This window comes from Pleurodeles waltl, chromosome 4_2 (genome assembly GCF_031143425.1).
Source record: "Pleurodeles waltl isolate 20211129_DDA chromosome 4_2, aPleWal1.hap1.20221129, whole genome shotgun sequence".
Lineage (NCBI taxonomy): Eukaryota > Metazoa > Chordata > Amphibia > Caudata > Salamandridae > Pleurodeles > Pleurodeles waltl.
This window is the reverse complement of record NC_090443.1, coordinates 802,731,152-802,749,780: the sequence shown is the minus strand read 5'-3', so window position 1 is coordinate 802,749,780 and position 18,629 is coordinate 802,731,152. Positions and strand designations below refer to the sequence as shown.

General features: G+C 42.9%; 1 protein-coding gene across 1 annotated transcript in view; it reads right to left on the bottom strand.

Annotated features, from left to right (window-relative positions):
- Positions 1-14,575: 14,575 nt before the first annotated feature.
- The window catches only part of RPE65 (retinoid isomerohydrolase RPE65), a 227,103-nt gene continuing 223,049 nt past the window's right edge, over positions 14,576-18,629 (bottom strand). Inside the window, exon 14 of the mRNA XM_069232453.1 lies at positions 14,576-16,037. Coding sequence (XP_069088554.1) covers positions 15,886-16,037 — 152 coding nt within the window. The 3' untranslated portion in view covers positions 14,576-15,885. The remainder of the gene's footprint in view (positions 16,038-18,629) is intronic.

Below are 18,629 nucleotides of genomic sequence, written 5' to 3'. Positions count from 1 at the left end.
TTCTAGGTCAGTCCTGTAGGCACGGCAACGTGAATAGGGATGAGTCATGTGGATAAAACTTGAATCTGAAAAAGTGACAGTGGACTATATTAGTGAATTAGTCAGCCAGTCAGACCCTGATTCTCCCAGAATAGGGATGCCAAAGTGTTAGCCACAGACTTCAGCTTCCCTATTCACTAATGGACATGTTTGACTGTATGTTAAACTTCCTAGCAGCATGTAGCTCCACATGTAGTGCTACGAGTATGAGGCACTTGAGTACAATGGCCTAGGTGTGCATGCAGCTCATGCCCAGAGGTGTGCTAGCATCTATCTGTTTGTTGTAAGTCATGGCTTACTGGTAGTAACTGATGTGGACAAAGGTATGCATTTCCAAAGATAAGTGTTGATGGGATTGTCCAAGGTTTGGGTGTATCCTATTTGGAGTTCCTCCTTACCTGTGGTGTGCTGGCCAAACCCATGTACAGCTTTCCAAAGCTTCCTGGGTGTCCTTGTTGTTAGAAATTATTAGTTCATTGTCCACCCCCCCAGGCACAGGCGTAGAGTTGGGAATAGTGTACCTAGGACTGATGATCCAAGTTTGGTACACAGACATGTAAATCAGTGAATCACTTGTCCAAACCTAGGGTACCCACTCATGATTAGCACATGCTTTCTATACTGGCAAGTCCATTTACAACTCACAGATCCTGTGGCCCTAGATTGTCATCCAGTACATAGAAATTTGTTGGCCTGGCAGTGGTGGAGGATATGCAGCATGATTTTTACCTGACAACTGGCAGAACTATGATGCCAAAATCATTCCAGTTGTTACCCATCTTGTAGGGTTTGGATGTGCTATTTGATGATAGGACATTTGTTGGCTGGCTTGCCATGTACTTCCTCAGGGACTGTCAGTGATCTGTATGTTGATATGGGCTGTTACAGATACATTAGATGTAATGTCTGATTTACTTCTTGAGCCATTTCACACAATGCAGTACCTAATGTTTGGTTTTCTATTTGTCCTAACAGCTGCAAATATGACTCCAGATTCGGGAGTTTCAACGCCAGGCAATGCGATACCGCCACATTCTTGATTTTGAGTCTGGGTACTGCAACATGGCAAGATGATATCGCCATGAAAGAGCCTCTGGAGCATGGAGGGCATTTTCACAAGGGGGACCCTCCATGTCTATCACAGCCACCAGCACCACCACTGCCAGCCAGGTGGCACCAACAGCAGCTGGGACCTTTGCGGGACCATCAACTGCAACAGCTCCAGGAGCAGTCACAGCACCACCTGCCCCACAGCCTACAGACATTGCACAGACAAGGGCCCATACTTCCTCAGCTGGCACCCAGACCACCCCTGCTGCAGCCATAGACCCTGCAGCTTTTGCAGAGATGGAAAAGAAATTGGACCGTGTCCTACGAAAGATGACCAGACTGCAGCAGGAGGTGGCACAGGTTAACCGGTGGGTGTGTGCCATTATAAAGACCCTGAGGAGGGCCAACCTGTAGGCATGAACGCGGACATGATTCCCTCCCCTCTCTCCTCTTTCCTGGTTCTTAAACTTAGTGGGTTTAGGGGGCAAAGTGTTAGGTTAGTATAGGATGTTAGTTTAGTTAGTAGTAGTGGGTAGGGGGTGGGGGTTTCGGATTATTTCTACAGTTTTTTATTGTGTGTGTGTATGGCAATGTTGGGGTTTTGGTGTTTAAAAAAAAAAAAAAACAATTACAAAAGAAAATTTACAAAAAAATATATATATGTTTAGTATAGGATAGTATGTGTTTAGGTTAGTATCTGTTGTCCTCCATATGTCCCGACTTATAAGGGGTGGTGGGGTGTTGATGTTTAGGTCGTTTCGTTAAATGTGATAAGTAAGTTTAGCTTAGGTTAGTTAGGGACAGTTGTGAGTAATGTGTAGTTAGAGTAGATTAGGTTAGGTAAGGTGTTTCCCCTAGTTTCAACTTCTGTTTTTACTCTTTAATAAATATGTAGGTAACCCTTTACAGTATGCGCCAAATACTTGTAGATGAGGGCCTTGCCATGAGTGAACAGTGTCTCTTTTGTAGTAGCTTTTGTGTCCCATGCTGCAACCATATCCCAACTGAGCTGATACATTGGCAGCTACCCCAAAGCTACTTAGCAAAGATTCAGCCATTCATTGCACCCACCACTCATGGTTACTATGGATTCCTAAGTGTGGTTAATTTGTGATGTAGGTTTTCAATGTCACATACTGTGCTACCAGAATTGGTATTGGGGACACTGTGAAGTCTGCCTGCAGCCTGATGTCCAAGCAATTCCTTATAAGGTGAGTGGTAGTATACTCTCTTGTAGTGTACATAACTCACACATATTAATTGTTACAATGTGCAGCATGGTTACTTATTTGTATGGAAACTCATACACATCCCTTCATGCGGTTTGGTGTGTGTTAGGTTAAAATTGGGGCAAATGTCAAATACTAATGTTTTCACTTTCAGCAACAAAAGAAGGCAGTATTTTCTGGCTTAGACATCCCTTGAGGAAGCATTATTCTGTCCAACACAGCATTATACTGTATAGTTTCTATTTCCCTCAGAATTAACCCTCAGGAAGGGCAGATGATGGTACAATCCAGGCCACTGTGCATAGTTATCAGCCCACATTATTTCAGGGCAGTTGTATTGACAATCTATAATCATTGACAGGAGGCAAACATTACTGATCTACTGCACGGTTGATGTGTCACATTACACAGAGACAAAGTGGTTGTGTAAGTGCTATTTATTTTAAAAGTGCTGTAGTGCTATATGTACATTGTCCATGATTGTGAGTCCATTATTGTGACATCTTCCATTGTGATCAGACACATGTGCAAAAGGACATGTCATTGGACATGCTGGGGTGAAGTGTCAGACAGTGCAGAGGGACAGTATTTGACAATGAGTTAGTGAGAGACAATCACAGGGCAGGGTGACAAGATAAACAGTGGGTTGCAGAACAGTGCTTGAGTAAAGTTGTTGCAAGACTGGCATGTTACAAAGCACAGGACCTTGGTAATATGTGGCCATGTGGCAGGAACTAGTGCTACCGGGTACTCTTACGTGTGAAGGTGATCTGTTTCACGTCTTCATCTTTTGATGTGTGTGTAGTCTCCTCTGCCCTTAGTGGTGGTGGTTGTGAAGGGGCAACACACACCTCAGTGTTTGAAGACGTGGAGTCAGACATCCTGGTAGCTGCTAACTGTGGGGGTCTTAAGGGCAGTACTGCAGCAAGGAGGATCTGCTGGTTCTTAAGAATAGCAGCCACATCATGGTGGTAGGCAGCCAGGTCGGACCTGAGGGGTGTTCAATTTTGCACGCGTTGACAGGATTGCTGTTGTAGGTGTTGGGTCAACTGTATTATGGCTGTGCTTCCTTCAACCTTTTTTCTACTTCCTGCAAGATAGTTGTTCGCCGTTGCATAGCTGCTGCCTGTTCCTCAGTTTACATCATGCACGAACGCACCCCTTCTAGGCTGGCTGCCATATTTTGCATCCCCACCCGCACCTCCTTGGCCAGCTCCCACTGTACTCCAACTATAGTTCTCTCAAAGCTGGTGCCAGTGTCGTCAGAGTCCTCAGCTGTGTTGAAGCTGACAGGTTGTACAATTGGTGTTGTGGGTGGGCCCTCTGTGATGGCTGTTAGTTTTGTGCTCCTCCTTGTGACTAAGGGTGGGGCCTGAAGGGTTCCAAGGACCTCTTGGAGGGTCTGCTGGCTGATGTTTGTCAGCTCGTCATCCATGTCATCAGGGTAGTCCTGGACAGGCATATCCGCAGGAGATCCATCGTCCTCTGCAATGAGATATGGTACAATAAGTGTGTCAGTGTTGTGGGCTTTGTAATGTGACATGCCTGCCTTCCGATTATTTTCACATTGTGATAATGGTTCCTGTTCATTATTCCTGTCTTTCAGATTGGCATTCTCTCAGGCCTATGCCCCACCTGCATGTCACATGTATTATGGTCAGTTAGTGGACTTGTCAGCATCATATCCTCTAGGTGTTGGTTCTGGCCAAATTGTGAATTGCCACCTTCTTGTCCTACTCAACCCTCCGTCTACTTCCAATCTCATGGTGAGGCCTTTCACTGGAAGTGGGTCCTCTGATGGCACTAGCACCACAAATAACAATCTGGACCTGCACCAGCCTCTGATCTTTCACATCCACCTATATGTAGTTGAGATGTAGCATATACTATGTATAGCATTGTTATGGCACTATATGGATGTCAGCATTGGTAATGTGTACTGCTGTTAGGAAATGTGTGGTACATTGGATTGCACTGATAGTTGTAGCAGTGTCCTATTTCCTCCTCTGACTGTGCTGGTGTATTTCTGTGAACAGTTACATGTATCCTCCCCCTCAATGCTGTTGTCTGAGCAGTATGACATTTGGGATGTTGCATGGTGTCATTGGAGCTATAGTGACCCAGACACAGGGTGGACCCTGACATATGCAGAGCATGGGTATGACATTAGTGCTGTGTACTTCCTAATGTTCATGACAATGGGTGAAGTGTGTGGCAACTTTTGGCTATCACATTTGACAGGATTGGAACATTTGTCTTGATTTCATGGGATTGATAACGTTGTCATCCTGAACCCTCTAATTTGGGTGTGTTTGATCCATGGGGACATTACTGCCATTAGCCACTTGACCTGCACACACAGCAGAGGTGGTAGTGGCAACTGTTGTAAATATTACATTCCACTTGCAGGTTTGGCCAGAGGTTGTTAATTGGGCCCTATTTAATGTAGGGAGTATGCTGGCTGACGTGTGACGGGCTGCCAGTTTTATGTTGGCTCGGCTGGCTTAATCTTTGCAACATCTTTGGCATGGCAGCATATCCCCATGCAAAGGTTGTTGGTGTTGTGTAGTGGTGTGCCCCCGGGATTCCTCAGTACGGGCCATGCCCCCATGCCGTGGCACTTTACCCATTCCACTCCCTGAATATCATCGCTGACATGCATTGTGTAGTAGGTATGTCCACCGCCCCGGTTGGCGTTAACATTATCGCATTTTAATTCCCCATGCGACTTACCCTGCATGTGCGTTGTCTCCTGGTAGTCTGGGGTGTCCTGTCCTTGAATCCCTGTGACGATCTCCTCAGGGATGACGGCTGCGACCATCTCCTCCATGTGGTCCAGGGCCTCCTACGGTGCTGGACTCCCACCTCCAGTCTGCAGTGCTGCCTTCCTGTTCCTGGACATCTTTTCCTTGGTCCTGCGCTTGCAGTCATGCCAGCGTTTCTTGCACTCGATGACTGTTCTGCGTACTTCTGCCACACTGTTGATCTTGTCAACAATTTGTTGCCATATTGCCTCTCTCCTACTGATTGGCAACTTTGAGGTGACAAACAGTTGGTGCTGGTGTTCCGTCACCTCTTTCACCAGAATTTCCTGTTCCTCTGCACTGAAGCGACACTTTCTTTTCTTCTTCTCTCTGTCCTGGGTCTTGTGTGGGTCCTCCTGGCTGGTTCCTGGTCTGTTGTCATCTTCCTGGGGTCTGTGCAAGCATCTGGGATCCATTTTGGCTCTCCTCTGCACAAATTGCTGTGTTTGCGGCAATTTTTGATGCTATTGCGTCAAAAAACGCTGCATATCCGGTTTGCGGTGTCATAAACCAGCTCACAGTCCTTTCCGCTGCGTTAACGTAATTTTCCTTTACGACGTGATGCAGTGGTTTGAGTAAAAAACAATGCCTCACACCTGTGGTTTGCGCTGTCGTACGTCAAAGTATAAATTTGACACCCGCACGGCACAAAGAAATGGCGTTAGCCGGCGGTCATATTTTTGACGCAAAACTGTATTGGCGCAGTTTTGTGGCAAAAAGTATAAATATGGGCCTAAGTCCCTTAGGGTGCATTTTCTGACCTTGTGCTTTCTTCGGATTTCTTAATGAAGCAAATATTTGGTTTTATACATTTTCTTGAGTTTGACATGGAAAGATTAACAAGTGAATAAAATATATATTTTTTATAATCCAATTCTACTTCATTTTAATTTTTTATATTTTTTCTCTCCAAACAAACTTGTACAAAATGTACATCACCACCGACCTATACACAGATACTCAGGATGCACTCGTGGGTGATAATGAGCTTTGGAAATGCACATAATATTACAAATATAGTACAGAAACAACAGTTAGACGTTGAAGTATTTTAAGTTTTCACAACATTTGTGAAATTTGCAATTTAATAGTAACATACCCTTACCCCCAAGTGCTTTCTAGATGACATATGACAAGACATCATAGTGATATTGTCAATGATCTGTCACTACTTACCCAGATAACGTGTCTCATAAAATGTTATAATGACTGCGCATCCCTATTGTATTTAAACACAATTTAATTAAATAAAGTCCATGAAGAGCCTCTGTGCGGAATGGCTAGTTCAGTGAAGTGGCACAGAGAAGACATTGCGTAACCTTAACCCAGTAGATCATTATACAAGAGAGGAAGGATAGAGTAAGTTCTCACTCCCTTTACTACTAAAGACTGAAACCATATTAAAATTTCCGCTGTGCAAAATACCACTGAAGTGACAGTAGACGAGCAGTTGAGAGATGATGCTCCTGCAGTCAAAATGTATTACAGTGCCAGCATATCCTTCTGTCTCAGGCTAAGAACGTCAACAGCATAATATTCTGACATCTATAAACACTTGGCACTGGAACACACAAATTGACAAATCTCTGTACTGAACTCTAGTGCCCTGCCTAACAGCTGATTCGCCTACAAAACGCACACCACCAGATGATGCCAGGATACTTCTAAAATATCTTCAAAACCAGTGTAGTTGCTTGATTCGGAAAATGTCTATAAATGGCCAAAAAAAAACAGTTTCAGCCTGAATTTTAGGTTATCTTTTCTAGCTCACACCAAATTCAAAGCTTTGAATCTCCCACACTTGGTCTGGTAGGCCTAGCACTAAACAAAAGTTAATTTGCATCCTTAGTGGGAACTCACATAGCATCAAGGACTTCTACAAATCGACATTGTAAAATCTGTTAGCTATATGTTGGGCATAGTCAACTTTCCAGCATGGTGTTTAACTATTTGCATACTTTGAGAACTTGTAGTCTGCAGATGTTGCAGTTATGTGAAAAGTGTGTTACCCTGATTCAAGGAGACCGTAATATAAGTTTTAGGGAAATTCTAATAGGGGTGGGCCTGAGGTCGATTTAGAAACAGATTTTAAATATTGTACCCTCCATAATGTGTGGCATACTCCACATCTTTTTATTACTCTTAAAGCAGGTAACACATATTTTAAAGATTATTTTTTAAAGGCTTCTGCCTTTAAATCATTTTCAACATGTCTTCCCCCAACCCCCTCTACCCTCAAGAGTTTATAATCCATCCTTTCCAAACTGACTTGAGGGCAGTACTTAGGCCCATATTTATACTTTCTGACGCAAATCAGCGCTAGTGCAGATTTGCATCAAAAAGTTTACCGCCGGCTAACACCATTCTAACGCAGCAGCCGGGTGCCTTATTTATGGAATGGCGTTAGCCGGCGCTGCGGCCTGGTTAGCGTTAAAAAAAATTACTCTAACCGGGCAGCGGAAGCATTAGGAAGAATGGCGGTTGTGCATCAAAGAATGGTGCAAGTCAGGTTAGAGTAAAAAATATTGACTCAAACCTGACTAGCGTCATTTTTTGACGCACAGCCCCCATGGAAATGACTCCTGTCTTACCAAAGACAGGAGTCATGCCCCTGCCCAATGGCCATGCCCAAGGGACTTCTGTCCTCTGGGCATGGCCATTGGGCACAATGGCATGTAAGAAGGCCCACGTTAGGCCCCCCCTATGCCACTTAAAAAATTAAAAAATAATACTTACCTCTACTTACCGCAGATGGGTCCCCCCCATCCATGGGTGTCCTCCAGGGGTGGTTGAGGGTGGCAGGGGGTGTCCGTGGGGGCAGGAAAGAGCACCTGTGGACTGCTTCCATGGTCAGAGACCATGGAAATTAGCCCACAGGTCCCTTAACGCCTGCCCTGACCCAGGCGTTAAAAAATGACTCTAAACTGGTTAAGAGTAATTTTTTAAGGCCCTCCCCGTGCATCATTTTTGCACGGGAGTATAAATAAGGCGCAAAGGCCTTAGTCATTTTTTGCTCATGGAACGCCAACCTTGCATCTCATTAACGCAAGGTAGGTTTCCACGGTAAGAAAATGACTCAAACTCCATAAATTTGGCGCTAAACGGGTCTAGCACCAAAGTATAAATATGGAGTTAAGTTTGCTCTGGATTTGCTTTAAAAAACAATTACGCAGATCCGGCGCAAACAGAGTATAAGTATGGGCCTTAGTTTATACCACCTTTGCCACACTAGCATATATAAAATCACATGCTCATAGAGGAACCACAGCACCATATTTGTGTCTCGAAATATGGGTAGAATCTGAGTCTACTGCTCAATAAATTAATATGTTATACTAAATATTTTAAATTACAAAATTTAAAATTAAAGGATTATGTAAACCACTGTTGTGAACATCGTTTTAAAATTCACATAAAATGGTTAAAATCTTGATAAAACCCAACTACAAATTAGTCTGCATAAATTGTCAAGCTGGTGTGCTCCATTTCTGTGCCCTATCAACAGTCCATATTACCACCATGTGGTTAACTGAAAAAGAGGCAACTCCACGGTAGTAGCCAATATCCTGGGCCCCGTACATGTAAAGTGGCAAACACTAGGCCTTTTCCAGGGGGTTCATACCAGGGACAGAAAATGAAGAATTAATGATTGTTTAACAACTATTCTTGACTCGGATGCACTTGTGTGAGTCATGGTATGTAAGTCGAGTTATTAACATGCACCCGCTTTGAAGAAAACCTCTAATGGCTCTGAGTGAGCATGTACAAACCTCTCTAAAATGTTCCTTCACTTTTTTTTTTTTAACAATTTCTTAATCGAGCCATTCACTTTTCTGTTCAGCCACCCTTTCTTTAATCCATCCGTCCACAGACCCCTCCTTTCACCCTTCATTTCTTCAATTCATCCCTTGCTCTTTGGAAAGGTCATCTTTTCTCCCTTCAATCCAAAATTTGCACTCTTTCTTCCACACATTTTGTCCCACTTCTATCCATTCACCCGTTTTCTTTGTCTTCTTTCCCCCCCCATCTCCCTGTATCTTTCTTTTTTTCTCTCCTTACTTTTTCGATCCAGTATGTTGCTCTCCTGTTAACACTTTTTTTGCCCCCTGTCTCCTTTAGTGTACTACACTCATTTTGGCAGTTCAGTCACATCTGTCATGATATTTCCATAAAGTGTAATTTAGAGTTTTGGCTTGGACATGTAGACAAAAGAGGCCTGTTAGAAATGGGGTCTCTAATTGGCAGTCGGTTTGCCCCCTGTTCAAGTAGGAACCCTCACTCAAGTCAGGATAAGGGAGATACCTGCTCAAATAACTCCTGCTCATGCATGTTTACTTTTGTGGCTAACCGCCGAATAAAGTTATTTTGACTGACTGAACTCCTGCTCACCCCCTTGGTAGCTTGGCACATGCAGTCAGGCTTAGCTCAGAAGCAATGTGTAAAGCGTTTGCACATAACACAGTGAAAACAATACAAAAGGACACCACACCAGTTTTAGAAAAATAGCCAATATTTACCTATATAAAACGAGAACAAAACGAGAAAAATCCAACATAAAGTAATAAAGATATGAAGTTTGCAAAAATTCCTTAAAATACAGTTCCTTGAAGTTGATAGCTTCACCTGGCATCGTGATGAACAAAACTAGCCGGCTTTGGTGTTGCGGGCCAGCTACAGTGTCGGGAAGACTCGCAAACAGTACCTTGGAAATGCACGGCTTCATGATCCTCGCGATGAGATCCAGAGAGCAGTGTTGTGGTGTTGGTTCCAGAGGTCAGTGCGTGGGTCGTCGTGCCCTTGAAGTCACATGCGTTGCAGATTGAACTCCGGGTTGATGAAGTCAGGAATGCTGTTGTGGATGGCGTGGGGGCTGCAGTGCGAAGCTAGATGATGCGACATGCTGTGCCCACTGTGCAGGCAGCGGCTCGATGACTGTGTCCAGTGGCGTTGGTGAAACCAGGGCTTCGGTGTGAAGCGGGGTGGTGTGGCGTGTGGTGTCACCAGGTCATGGTGCAGGCACCGGCGTCATCATTGCTGAAGGGCTGTCGTCAGTAGGCCCAAGTCAGCCGTGCGGCACGGGCTCTGTGCGGTGTCTATGGGTCGCGGGGCAGGCAGGGATGTATGGTGACAACACTGGAGTCGATTGTGCTGGCGTCAGTGGACCGGGGGCTGCGTGTTACTCATGTGTGGTTTCCACAGGCAGCGGCACCGGTGTCAGCAGGAATGTCGTCGTCGGGGGTGCCCAGGCTGTGGTGTGAGCAAGGCGATGCCAGAGTGCAGGGCCCACAGGTCGCAGTGCGAGCAGTGGCTCAGTGAAGCCATCCGATGACGTTGTCAGTGAGACCAGAGTTGCAGTGCAAAGTGGGGCAGTGCGGCGTCGGCAGGTCACAGTGCAGGCCAGTGGCGTTGTTGATGGCGTTGCAGTGTTTTTTCTCCTTGAACATCACAAAACACACAGTTGCCGGTGCTGTAGGAAGAGGAAACTGAAGTCTTTAATATCCCTGAGACTTCCAACAGGAGGTACGCTCTACTCCAAGCCCTTGGAGAACATTCTCAAGCAGGATACACAGCAAAGTTCACCCTTTGCTCTCGTTTAAGGCAGAAACAGCTACTGCAGGCCAATCCAGCAAAGCAAAACAGCAAAGGGACAGTACTCCTCCTCCAGCTCTTCACTTCTTCTCCTTGGCAGAGGTTCCCCTTGATTCTAGAAGTCTGTGGTTTTGGGTCCAATACTTATACCCCTTTCTGTTTTTGAAGTTGGCAAACTTCAAAGGAAAGTCCCAGTTGTTTGCAAGATCCTCCCTTGTCCTGGCCAAGCCCCAGACATGCACTGTATTGTGTGAGGGCAGGCACAGTCTTTTTAGGTGTAAGTGACCACTCCTCCCTCCACTCTCGCTCAGATGGCTCATCATGATATGCAGGCTACACCCCAGCTCCCTTTGTGGCACTGTCTAGAGGAAAGGTGTAAACAGCCCAACTGTCAAACTGACCCAGACAGGGAACCCACAAACAAGCAGGGTGGTTTAAGCAAGAAAATGTCTACTTTCTAAAACTGGCATTTACATACTAACAATCTAAAAAACAACTTCACTAAAAGATGTATTTTTAAATTAGGAGTTCAGAGACCCCAAAGTCCAATCTGCTCTCAAAGGGAATCTGCACTTTAAATTTATTTAAAGGCAGCCCCGATGTTAATCTATGAGAGAGATCGGCCTTGCAACACTGAAGAATGAATTTAGCAGTATTTCACTGTTGGAACATGTAACACACATCCGTACATGTTCCACATTTAACATACACTGCACCCTGCCCATAGGTCTACTTAGGGCCTACCTTACGGGTGCCTTACATGTAGAAAATGTGAAGGTTTAGGCCTGGCAAGTGTGTACACTTGCCAAGTCGAATTGGTAGTTGTAAAACAGCACACACAGACACTGGAGTGGCAGGTCTGAGCCATATTTACAGGGCTACTCATGTAGGTGGCACAATCAGTGCTGCACGTTCACTGGTAGCATTTGATTTACAGGCCCTCAACACTTCTAGTGTGCTTTACTAGGAACTTACCAGTAAATCAAATATGCCAATCATGGATAAACCAATCAACAGTACAATTTTATATAGGAAGCACTTGCACTTTAGCACTGATTAGCAGTGGTAAAGTGTGCACAGACCATAAACGAGCAAAAACAGAGTCCAGTACACCATAAAAACAGTAGTTCAGAAGGCAAAAAGACAGCAGAGACATGCCAAAAAAATGCAGCGTCTCACAAGGCCCATAAAGAATCAATAAATGATTTTGGGATACTGTTCACTGGTTCCAGGTGCAGTACATTAGCTGCTAGAATTGGAGGGTTCACAGTGTCACCGGTACACACCTCACTCAGCTATATACCTATTTTCATTCATGAGTGGTTGTGAAAAAAGTGACATTATTTTTACAAAATGAATTTACTGTACCACTACAGTTTATCCATTTGATACTGCAGTCCCTCTGGTGCACTGTCTAAAGGAGATAAGTCATCTGCATAGAGAACAGTATTAAAATGCATATTCATTATATTTTTGATGGGAAAAGGCATACTACTTTGACAAACATGTTGGGATATTGGGCCAGCCAGTGTTTGTTGGGATTAATCTGGACAGCTATTCATCATTATTCAGTCAGACTGAGGTCCAATTTCTATTATGAAAAGGTTTAAATAAGTCCTACAAATGGCTACTTTTACCCAGTTGTATCCACATTCCACAATGTTGAACTCCACCTGAAAGTCAAGAAAACTATATATATATATATATATATATATATATACACATACATATATCCACTTTTACACGTCTTTAATGTGACATACGACAACCTGAATATGTTCTGACAGGTACTTAGTCCATGCTGAAATCCAAATTGTTCCAGGGTAATTACATTTAAAATGGTGACTTCTTCATTTAGCACTTGAAGTAAGATTTTCAAAAATATTCCTGAGGCAGTCTAAGAGATATCAACTGATAGCAGGTACCAACATTTTAATACCCTTTTTTTATATACAGTGTCTTGATCAAGGAAACATTCCAACTGTAAGGTATATTTAACTTATGATCTAAAAACAAATCTTTGCCGGTCTGTTTTCTTCAGTAATGCCATTTGATGATGCAAGACTACCCTGATAACGAATTATGTATTGTTTTTCCTTGCACACATCATATATATGTTGGAAAAGAAGCATCTGGGTTTAGGAAAAAACATCCCAATGAGAGCAATTTGTATTATCCCATCTCTTGACACCTAATCTTGCACTAAAATAACTTCTACTAATTTTTGAATTAATCTTAGCCACTGCTAATTACTGTGGAACGTATACCAGTCCATTGTTTTTTTTTTTGCACATCATGCCAACTCAGTTTGATACCAGCCATATGCAGCTCAGTCTTGACCGTGCTCCAATTGGAACAGTCCAGACTGAACTGCCAGGTCAGGTCCTCTCTGAACCAGAACACAAGCAACCCAAGGCCAGTTCCACCCTAGTTAGGGCTCAGCAGCTAGGAATAGCATGGTTCCAGTGACACCGTGTGTACAGGATCCACAGCTGGGCATACCTGTCCTACTTAGGACAACCCACCAAAGTATATAAGAAGTGATAGATGGAATGCTTTTGTTCCGATTCGGGGAGGACCTAGCGTGGCAGTTTGGGCTTGACTTTTCCCATTGGAGCAGGGTCAAGACTGATTTGCAAATGGCTGGGTCCAAACTAACGTGGCATGGTGTAGAAAAATAACGATTGTGTGGGATGTAGACCTGAGTAATTGCCAGTGACTGAGATTAATTCAAGCATTCCATCCATCACCTTTGCTGGCTTTACTGTGAAGACAAAAGGCACTTCAGAGTGAGGCAGAATTGCACCAAAGATTTGCAGCACAGCTACCATCATCTGCTGCAGTCAATGACAGCCCAAGAAATTCGGAGTGTGGTGAGACCTGCTGTGGGATGGAGTCAGATGCAGTACCCGTAGTACCCATTGAAGGGGTGTGATCCCTATTTAAATCCTCTAGTGTCTTCTCTCCAGATTTTGGGTGCTAGGATAGAGAACTAGTCCCACTTAGCCTTCATACACTTATCTCTAAACATTGTCTTAGACCTGAAGACTTTGATGAGGAAGTGGATTTTTCATGGGAGCGGCCTCTACCTGGACTGACAAGTTGGAGTGGAACCTATGCTTCAAACTGAGCTTATTCTTGTGCTTGGTGCAAGAGGGCACACTTGTCTCTAGACTTAGATTCGTGCCTGGAGCTCAAGCACCATAGACACACTATGTTCTGCTCTGTGACCCACATCTGCTTTCTGCAGTCCAGCACAATTTGAAATCTGTAGCATTTGGTGGGGATGTTGTTTCCAGGCATACCATTTGCAAAGGTTGAGCCTTTGGAGGGCCTTTGAAGTTAAGAGTGGTGATCCAGATCTATATCGAAGGGAGCAGCAAGAAAGGATCTGATGTTAGAACACAGTTTGATGGTTACATAGAGCTCCACTCTAAGACTTTCTTGGTGGTAGAGTCTTTGTGGAGATGCATAGTGCCATCTATGGGTGTGCAAGAGTATCGCTGAACAATTCCCTGGATCCAGTCTGGCCCCTGGGCGTATTCTAAAGGTGAGGAATCTACGGTTAGAAGTATCTATCAGAAAAATTGGGACTAGGGTAATTAAAGCATTTACTGTGTGTGTAAAATTCATGCTACATGGCAGATATATTTAAACACTTTTGTGTGAACGTTGAATCTATTCTTTCTAACAAGTTAATATTTGCAAGTGTGCTTGCTATCTAGCTAGGAAATATAACAAAAAGACGAAACCAGGACTTTTTCATTTAAAACCCTTGTGAATTATGTCGTTTTTAGATCGTACAACATTGGTTTGCTAAACTGTAAACCATATAGTAAGTACGTAGTTTTTAAAACAAAATACTCAATTTCTTCACCATTTTATTTATGTGCAGTGCTTTATATAGTATTTCTTTATTAGTTATACAGTACAATTTCATGTAAAAGGGAACATAACACTGTGCAATAGCATATAGTGAAAGAGGAAAGGTAGGCAAAAGCAGAATAAACACCAATATAACATTTTGGAGTCATAGGAGCTGTAAATTGGTTTGGGCAAATGAGAAAGAGATAAACGCAGCGCAGCAGAGATTAGGATTCTGAAACACAAAAGAATTGTGTTAAGTATGTGGACTTCCTAGATTTGAATCTGTGCAATCACATGAACATTTTATTTCAAATGGTACTGGCTTTGCAGGAGCCCTTGCAAATGATTTATCAAAGCTTAGAAATGGGAGTTTGAGGGGAAATCAGGCTAGCAAAATGATAATGGGGTTAAGCAGTATGTTATTAAGCCTAGTGACAAGTCGGTAGCATTTCCAACATCACTGCGGTAGACGACCAGTAAATGGACAGTTGTGCAAAAGATAATGGGAAGTATTAAGGATTTTACATTAAGAACGTATTACAGATTTTTCGTTATAGGTAAAACACAACTGTTAGTTTTTTATGTCACTTAAAAAATTGTGACCTCGCAATAAAAGGAGTTGTGCATTAGAGACAAGTGTGGGAGACGTACCAAGAAAGGCTACTTATATTGTATTTCTGTGGATGGGTAGAGCATTCTATTGGCTCCAGGGTGGCTATCTGAGCAACATGTTCTTTGGGTTTGTTTTGTATTGAAGAGTAAGACAATTTTATTTCTAGTGTCATTCTTGAGTACAGTGATGCCTGATTTCCTTTTCCTACTGGTGGCCATTATTTACATTGCCATATTGATGAATATATATGGTTAGCTTAAAGTAAGTCTGGAACATGCTTGGAAATTGTTGAAATATCCAATAGTCAAAACAATATATGCAATACATTTAAAATGTATTTATTCATCCTAAAGTACTATACACAAATAAGTAGAGATGGTAGTAAATACAGCTGCAACTGTTTGTATAATTCAATATCTTGTGCATGACTTTGATCCTAAAATATTTATACTTAATGTCTTATAACATTTCTGTTTTGTGATATAATGGAATGCAGTTTTTATTACTACTGAGATAAATAAGAGTTTCTTAATAATAATTTCACATAGTATAAAGTCAAAGACCTAAAGTATATACAATGTGGTAATATCCCAAGAGTGGTTTTTGAATTTCCAGTGGTGAGTTCAGGAATTAAGTAGAAACAAAGTATTTATCAGGCGGGGATAACTTAAAACGTACACAATGGTTCTCATGATCAAGCTTTTTTGTACATTCCGTGAAAGGTGACTGGAATGTTTGTGTCGACCTCTGCTCTAGCAATTTCACTCATGTCTTTTGCATTTAATATTAGGAGGAATGCAGGTTTCTGTCCTGGTCCAGGGTTGACGACTACACTCAGCACCACTCCTGTGAAATTAAAAAGTGACAAGTTTTATTAAATACTGGCATAATCAAATGTATTTCGATAAAACAGTAGGGCAAAGAACACAGCAAAAACATTACATACATTTCACCACCACTTGTTAGCTTAATGTATATTTATTTATCACTTATTTTCATTCTTTGGTAAAGTGTTTAGAATCAACGGTGGTAGTCTGAGTGCCCAAGGAGGAGATGCAAGGAAGGGAGGAAGGAGAATAGGTCTCCAATAGTATAGTCAACCAGTAGTTTGGGTGTGGCCGAATATAGAAGTCTGCATCATTGTAAGAAGATGAACTTTGTCAAACGTTTTGATGGTGCAGACTTAGGCCCGTATTTATACTTTTTTTAGCGCCGCATTTGCGCCGCTTTTGACGCAAAATGGCGCAAACCTACAAAATACAATGGTATTTTGCAAGTTTGCGCCGTTTTTGCGTCAAAAAACGACGCAAATGCGGCGCAAAAAAAGTATAAATACGGGCTTTTAAGTTCACATAATTTGTCTTGGATGTTGAGGTGCTAATCAGTCTTTGGTGTACCAGCAGGTGGGAAAGTGTTTAGAATCCAGGATAGTCCTTCAGCTGCTACTTGCCAATTGGAGGTGTACAAGAACAGAGGTTAGTCATGGCCCTGAATGAAGCAGTGGGATTTTAGGGATTGCTTGAATTTGAAGAACACATTGTCAAGCTTCAGAGGTAGTGGTAGGGTATTCCACAGGGAGGAACCTTGACTATGTAGAGACAGTCAGCTAAATATCTGGTCTGTCAGATGGAGAGTATTTGAGTTTGGCAGACCTAAGGCTTCTTATAGGTTGGTAGGGGCTAAACATCTTGGCAAGTTAATGTACAGCTTTATGGACCATAGAAAAGGTTTTGAATTGTCTCCTCTGCTTTATCTGTAGCCAGTGGAGGGACTTTATTGGTGTAATATGATCTTTCTGTTCTAAGCTGAATATTAGTGGAGCATGATGATTCTGAACCTTTGTAATTTAGAGATAAATTACTTAGGGAGTCCTGTTTAGATGCCATTGCAATAGCCCAAGCAGTACAGAATTAAATGCAAGACTGAATTTTGTGCTCCCTGACGAACTGTTTCAGGTTTGTGATACCAGGCCATTAGGGAGGAGGGAGAGAAGGGTTTTACCAATAAGTAGGATCTCAAGCTTGTGCTCAGCGTAAGCTTATATTCGTCCAGAGCTGAACCTGTAACAGGCTCATCAAGTTTGAGATGGAGGTGCATGTCACCAGCATTCATTTGAGAACTAACGTTGTGGGTGTCAAGAATCAGTGAGTAGAGCGAAGTAAATATTCAGTAGTGTAGGTGACAAGGCTAACGCTTGGGTTGCTCTGTTTTAGATACTGATCTTCTAGAAAGGAAGACATCCAGTTTGACTTGATGTGTGTATTTCAGGAAGAAGGAAGCAGCTATGTTAACACTGTACTGACAATGCTTCTTACTGTTGTCAGTCTTTCGAGGAGTGGGTTGCGCTCAGTGGTACAAAATGTAGCTGAGAGATCTTACCAACTTAAGGCACTGATTTGCCTTCCAGGCAAAGTATCAAGTACTTTCTCCCTGATGTCAAGGAGCATTGTCTCAGTTCCTCGTCAGGGTCTAAAACCAGACTGGAAGTCATGTAGTAGGCCACTAGACTTTAGATGAAGTGAACGTTGGTGGGAAATGACTATGGATCTGTGGTCGGAAATGTTTTCTGGGTCACCAAAGGATTTCATAAAGTGAATAGTAAAGAATGTATGCTTGAGGGCTTGGGAATGTCTCATGTGGTGATTAGTTTTGTGATCACTGGTGCAAAAGCATCAAAATCTACGTTTTTGATTGCCACTGCAGAACTCCCAAGAAGAAGTGTTTTTCTTTATGATTTGGACACTTTTTTCACGAGGGCAGAACAAAATTTAAATGAACGAGACTATCAGGGAGTTTTCAGAGCAGGGATAATTTGTGCTCTGAGGCCCACCCTACAGAGGGTGACCATGCTGAGGCAATAAAGGAGGTGGTCCTGTGACTGATAGGTCAAAGTCAATGATAGAGTGCAAATGGAGGCTACAGGAGCGGTCCATCAGAAGTTCCCCCACGTCTAAATAGGCCAGGAAACAGTTGCTTTCGAATATCATAAATGGGTGTTGCTTGCCAATGGCTGGTTTCACCCGGTTTTACCCGTATTTGCTTCTGTGCACCCACTTCCTTAAATGTAATTTATAGAGATGTTGCTGTGAGACAGGATCACTTCTTATGTACAATGTTCTAGTACAAGGGAGCTTCTTTAGTGCCAATGCAGGGACTCACATGCCAGTGCCAGTATTTATGTGCCTATGCTGACCAGGGTATAACCTTTCCCCTGACTGGCCACTCAGCAGTGCGCCTCTGTTTCCCCTTGTCAGTAACGAGCCACTATCCCAAACTTCGTCACTAAATCCTTACCGTGCATTGTCTAAAATCTCTAGTTATGATTACTTGCCTGACAGTAATCAGACCATGGGATCCATATCTGATGGTGCCTAAGGTAATGCTAGAAATATTCATCTGCTCTTGATTTGGATTCTTCAAATAAACTATTGGTATTTA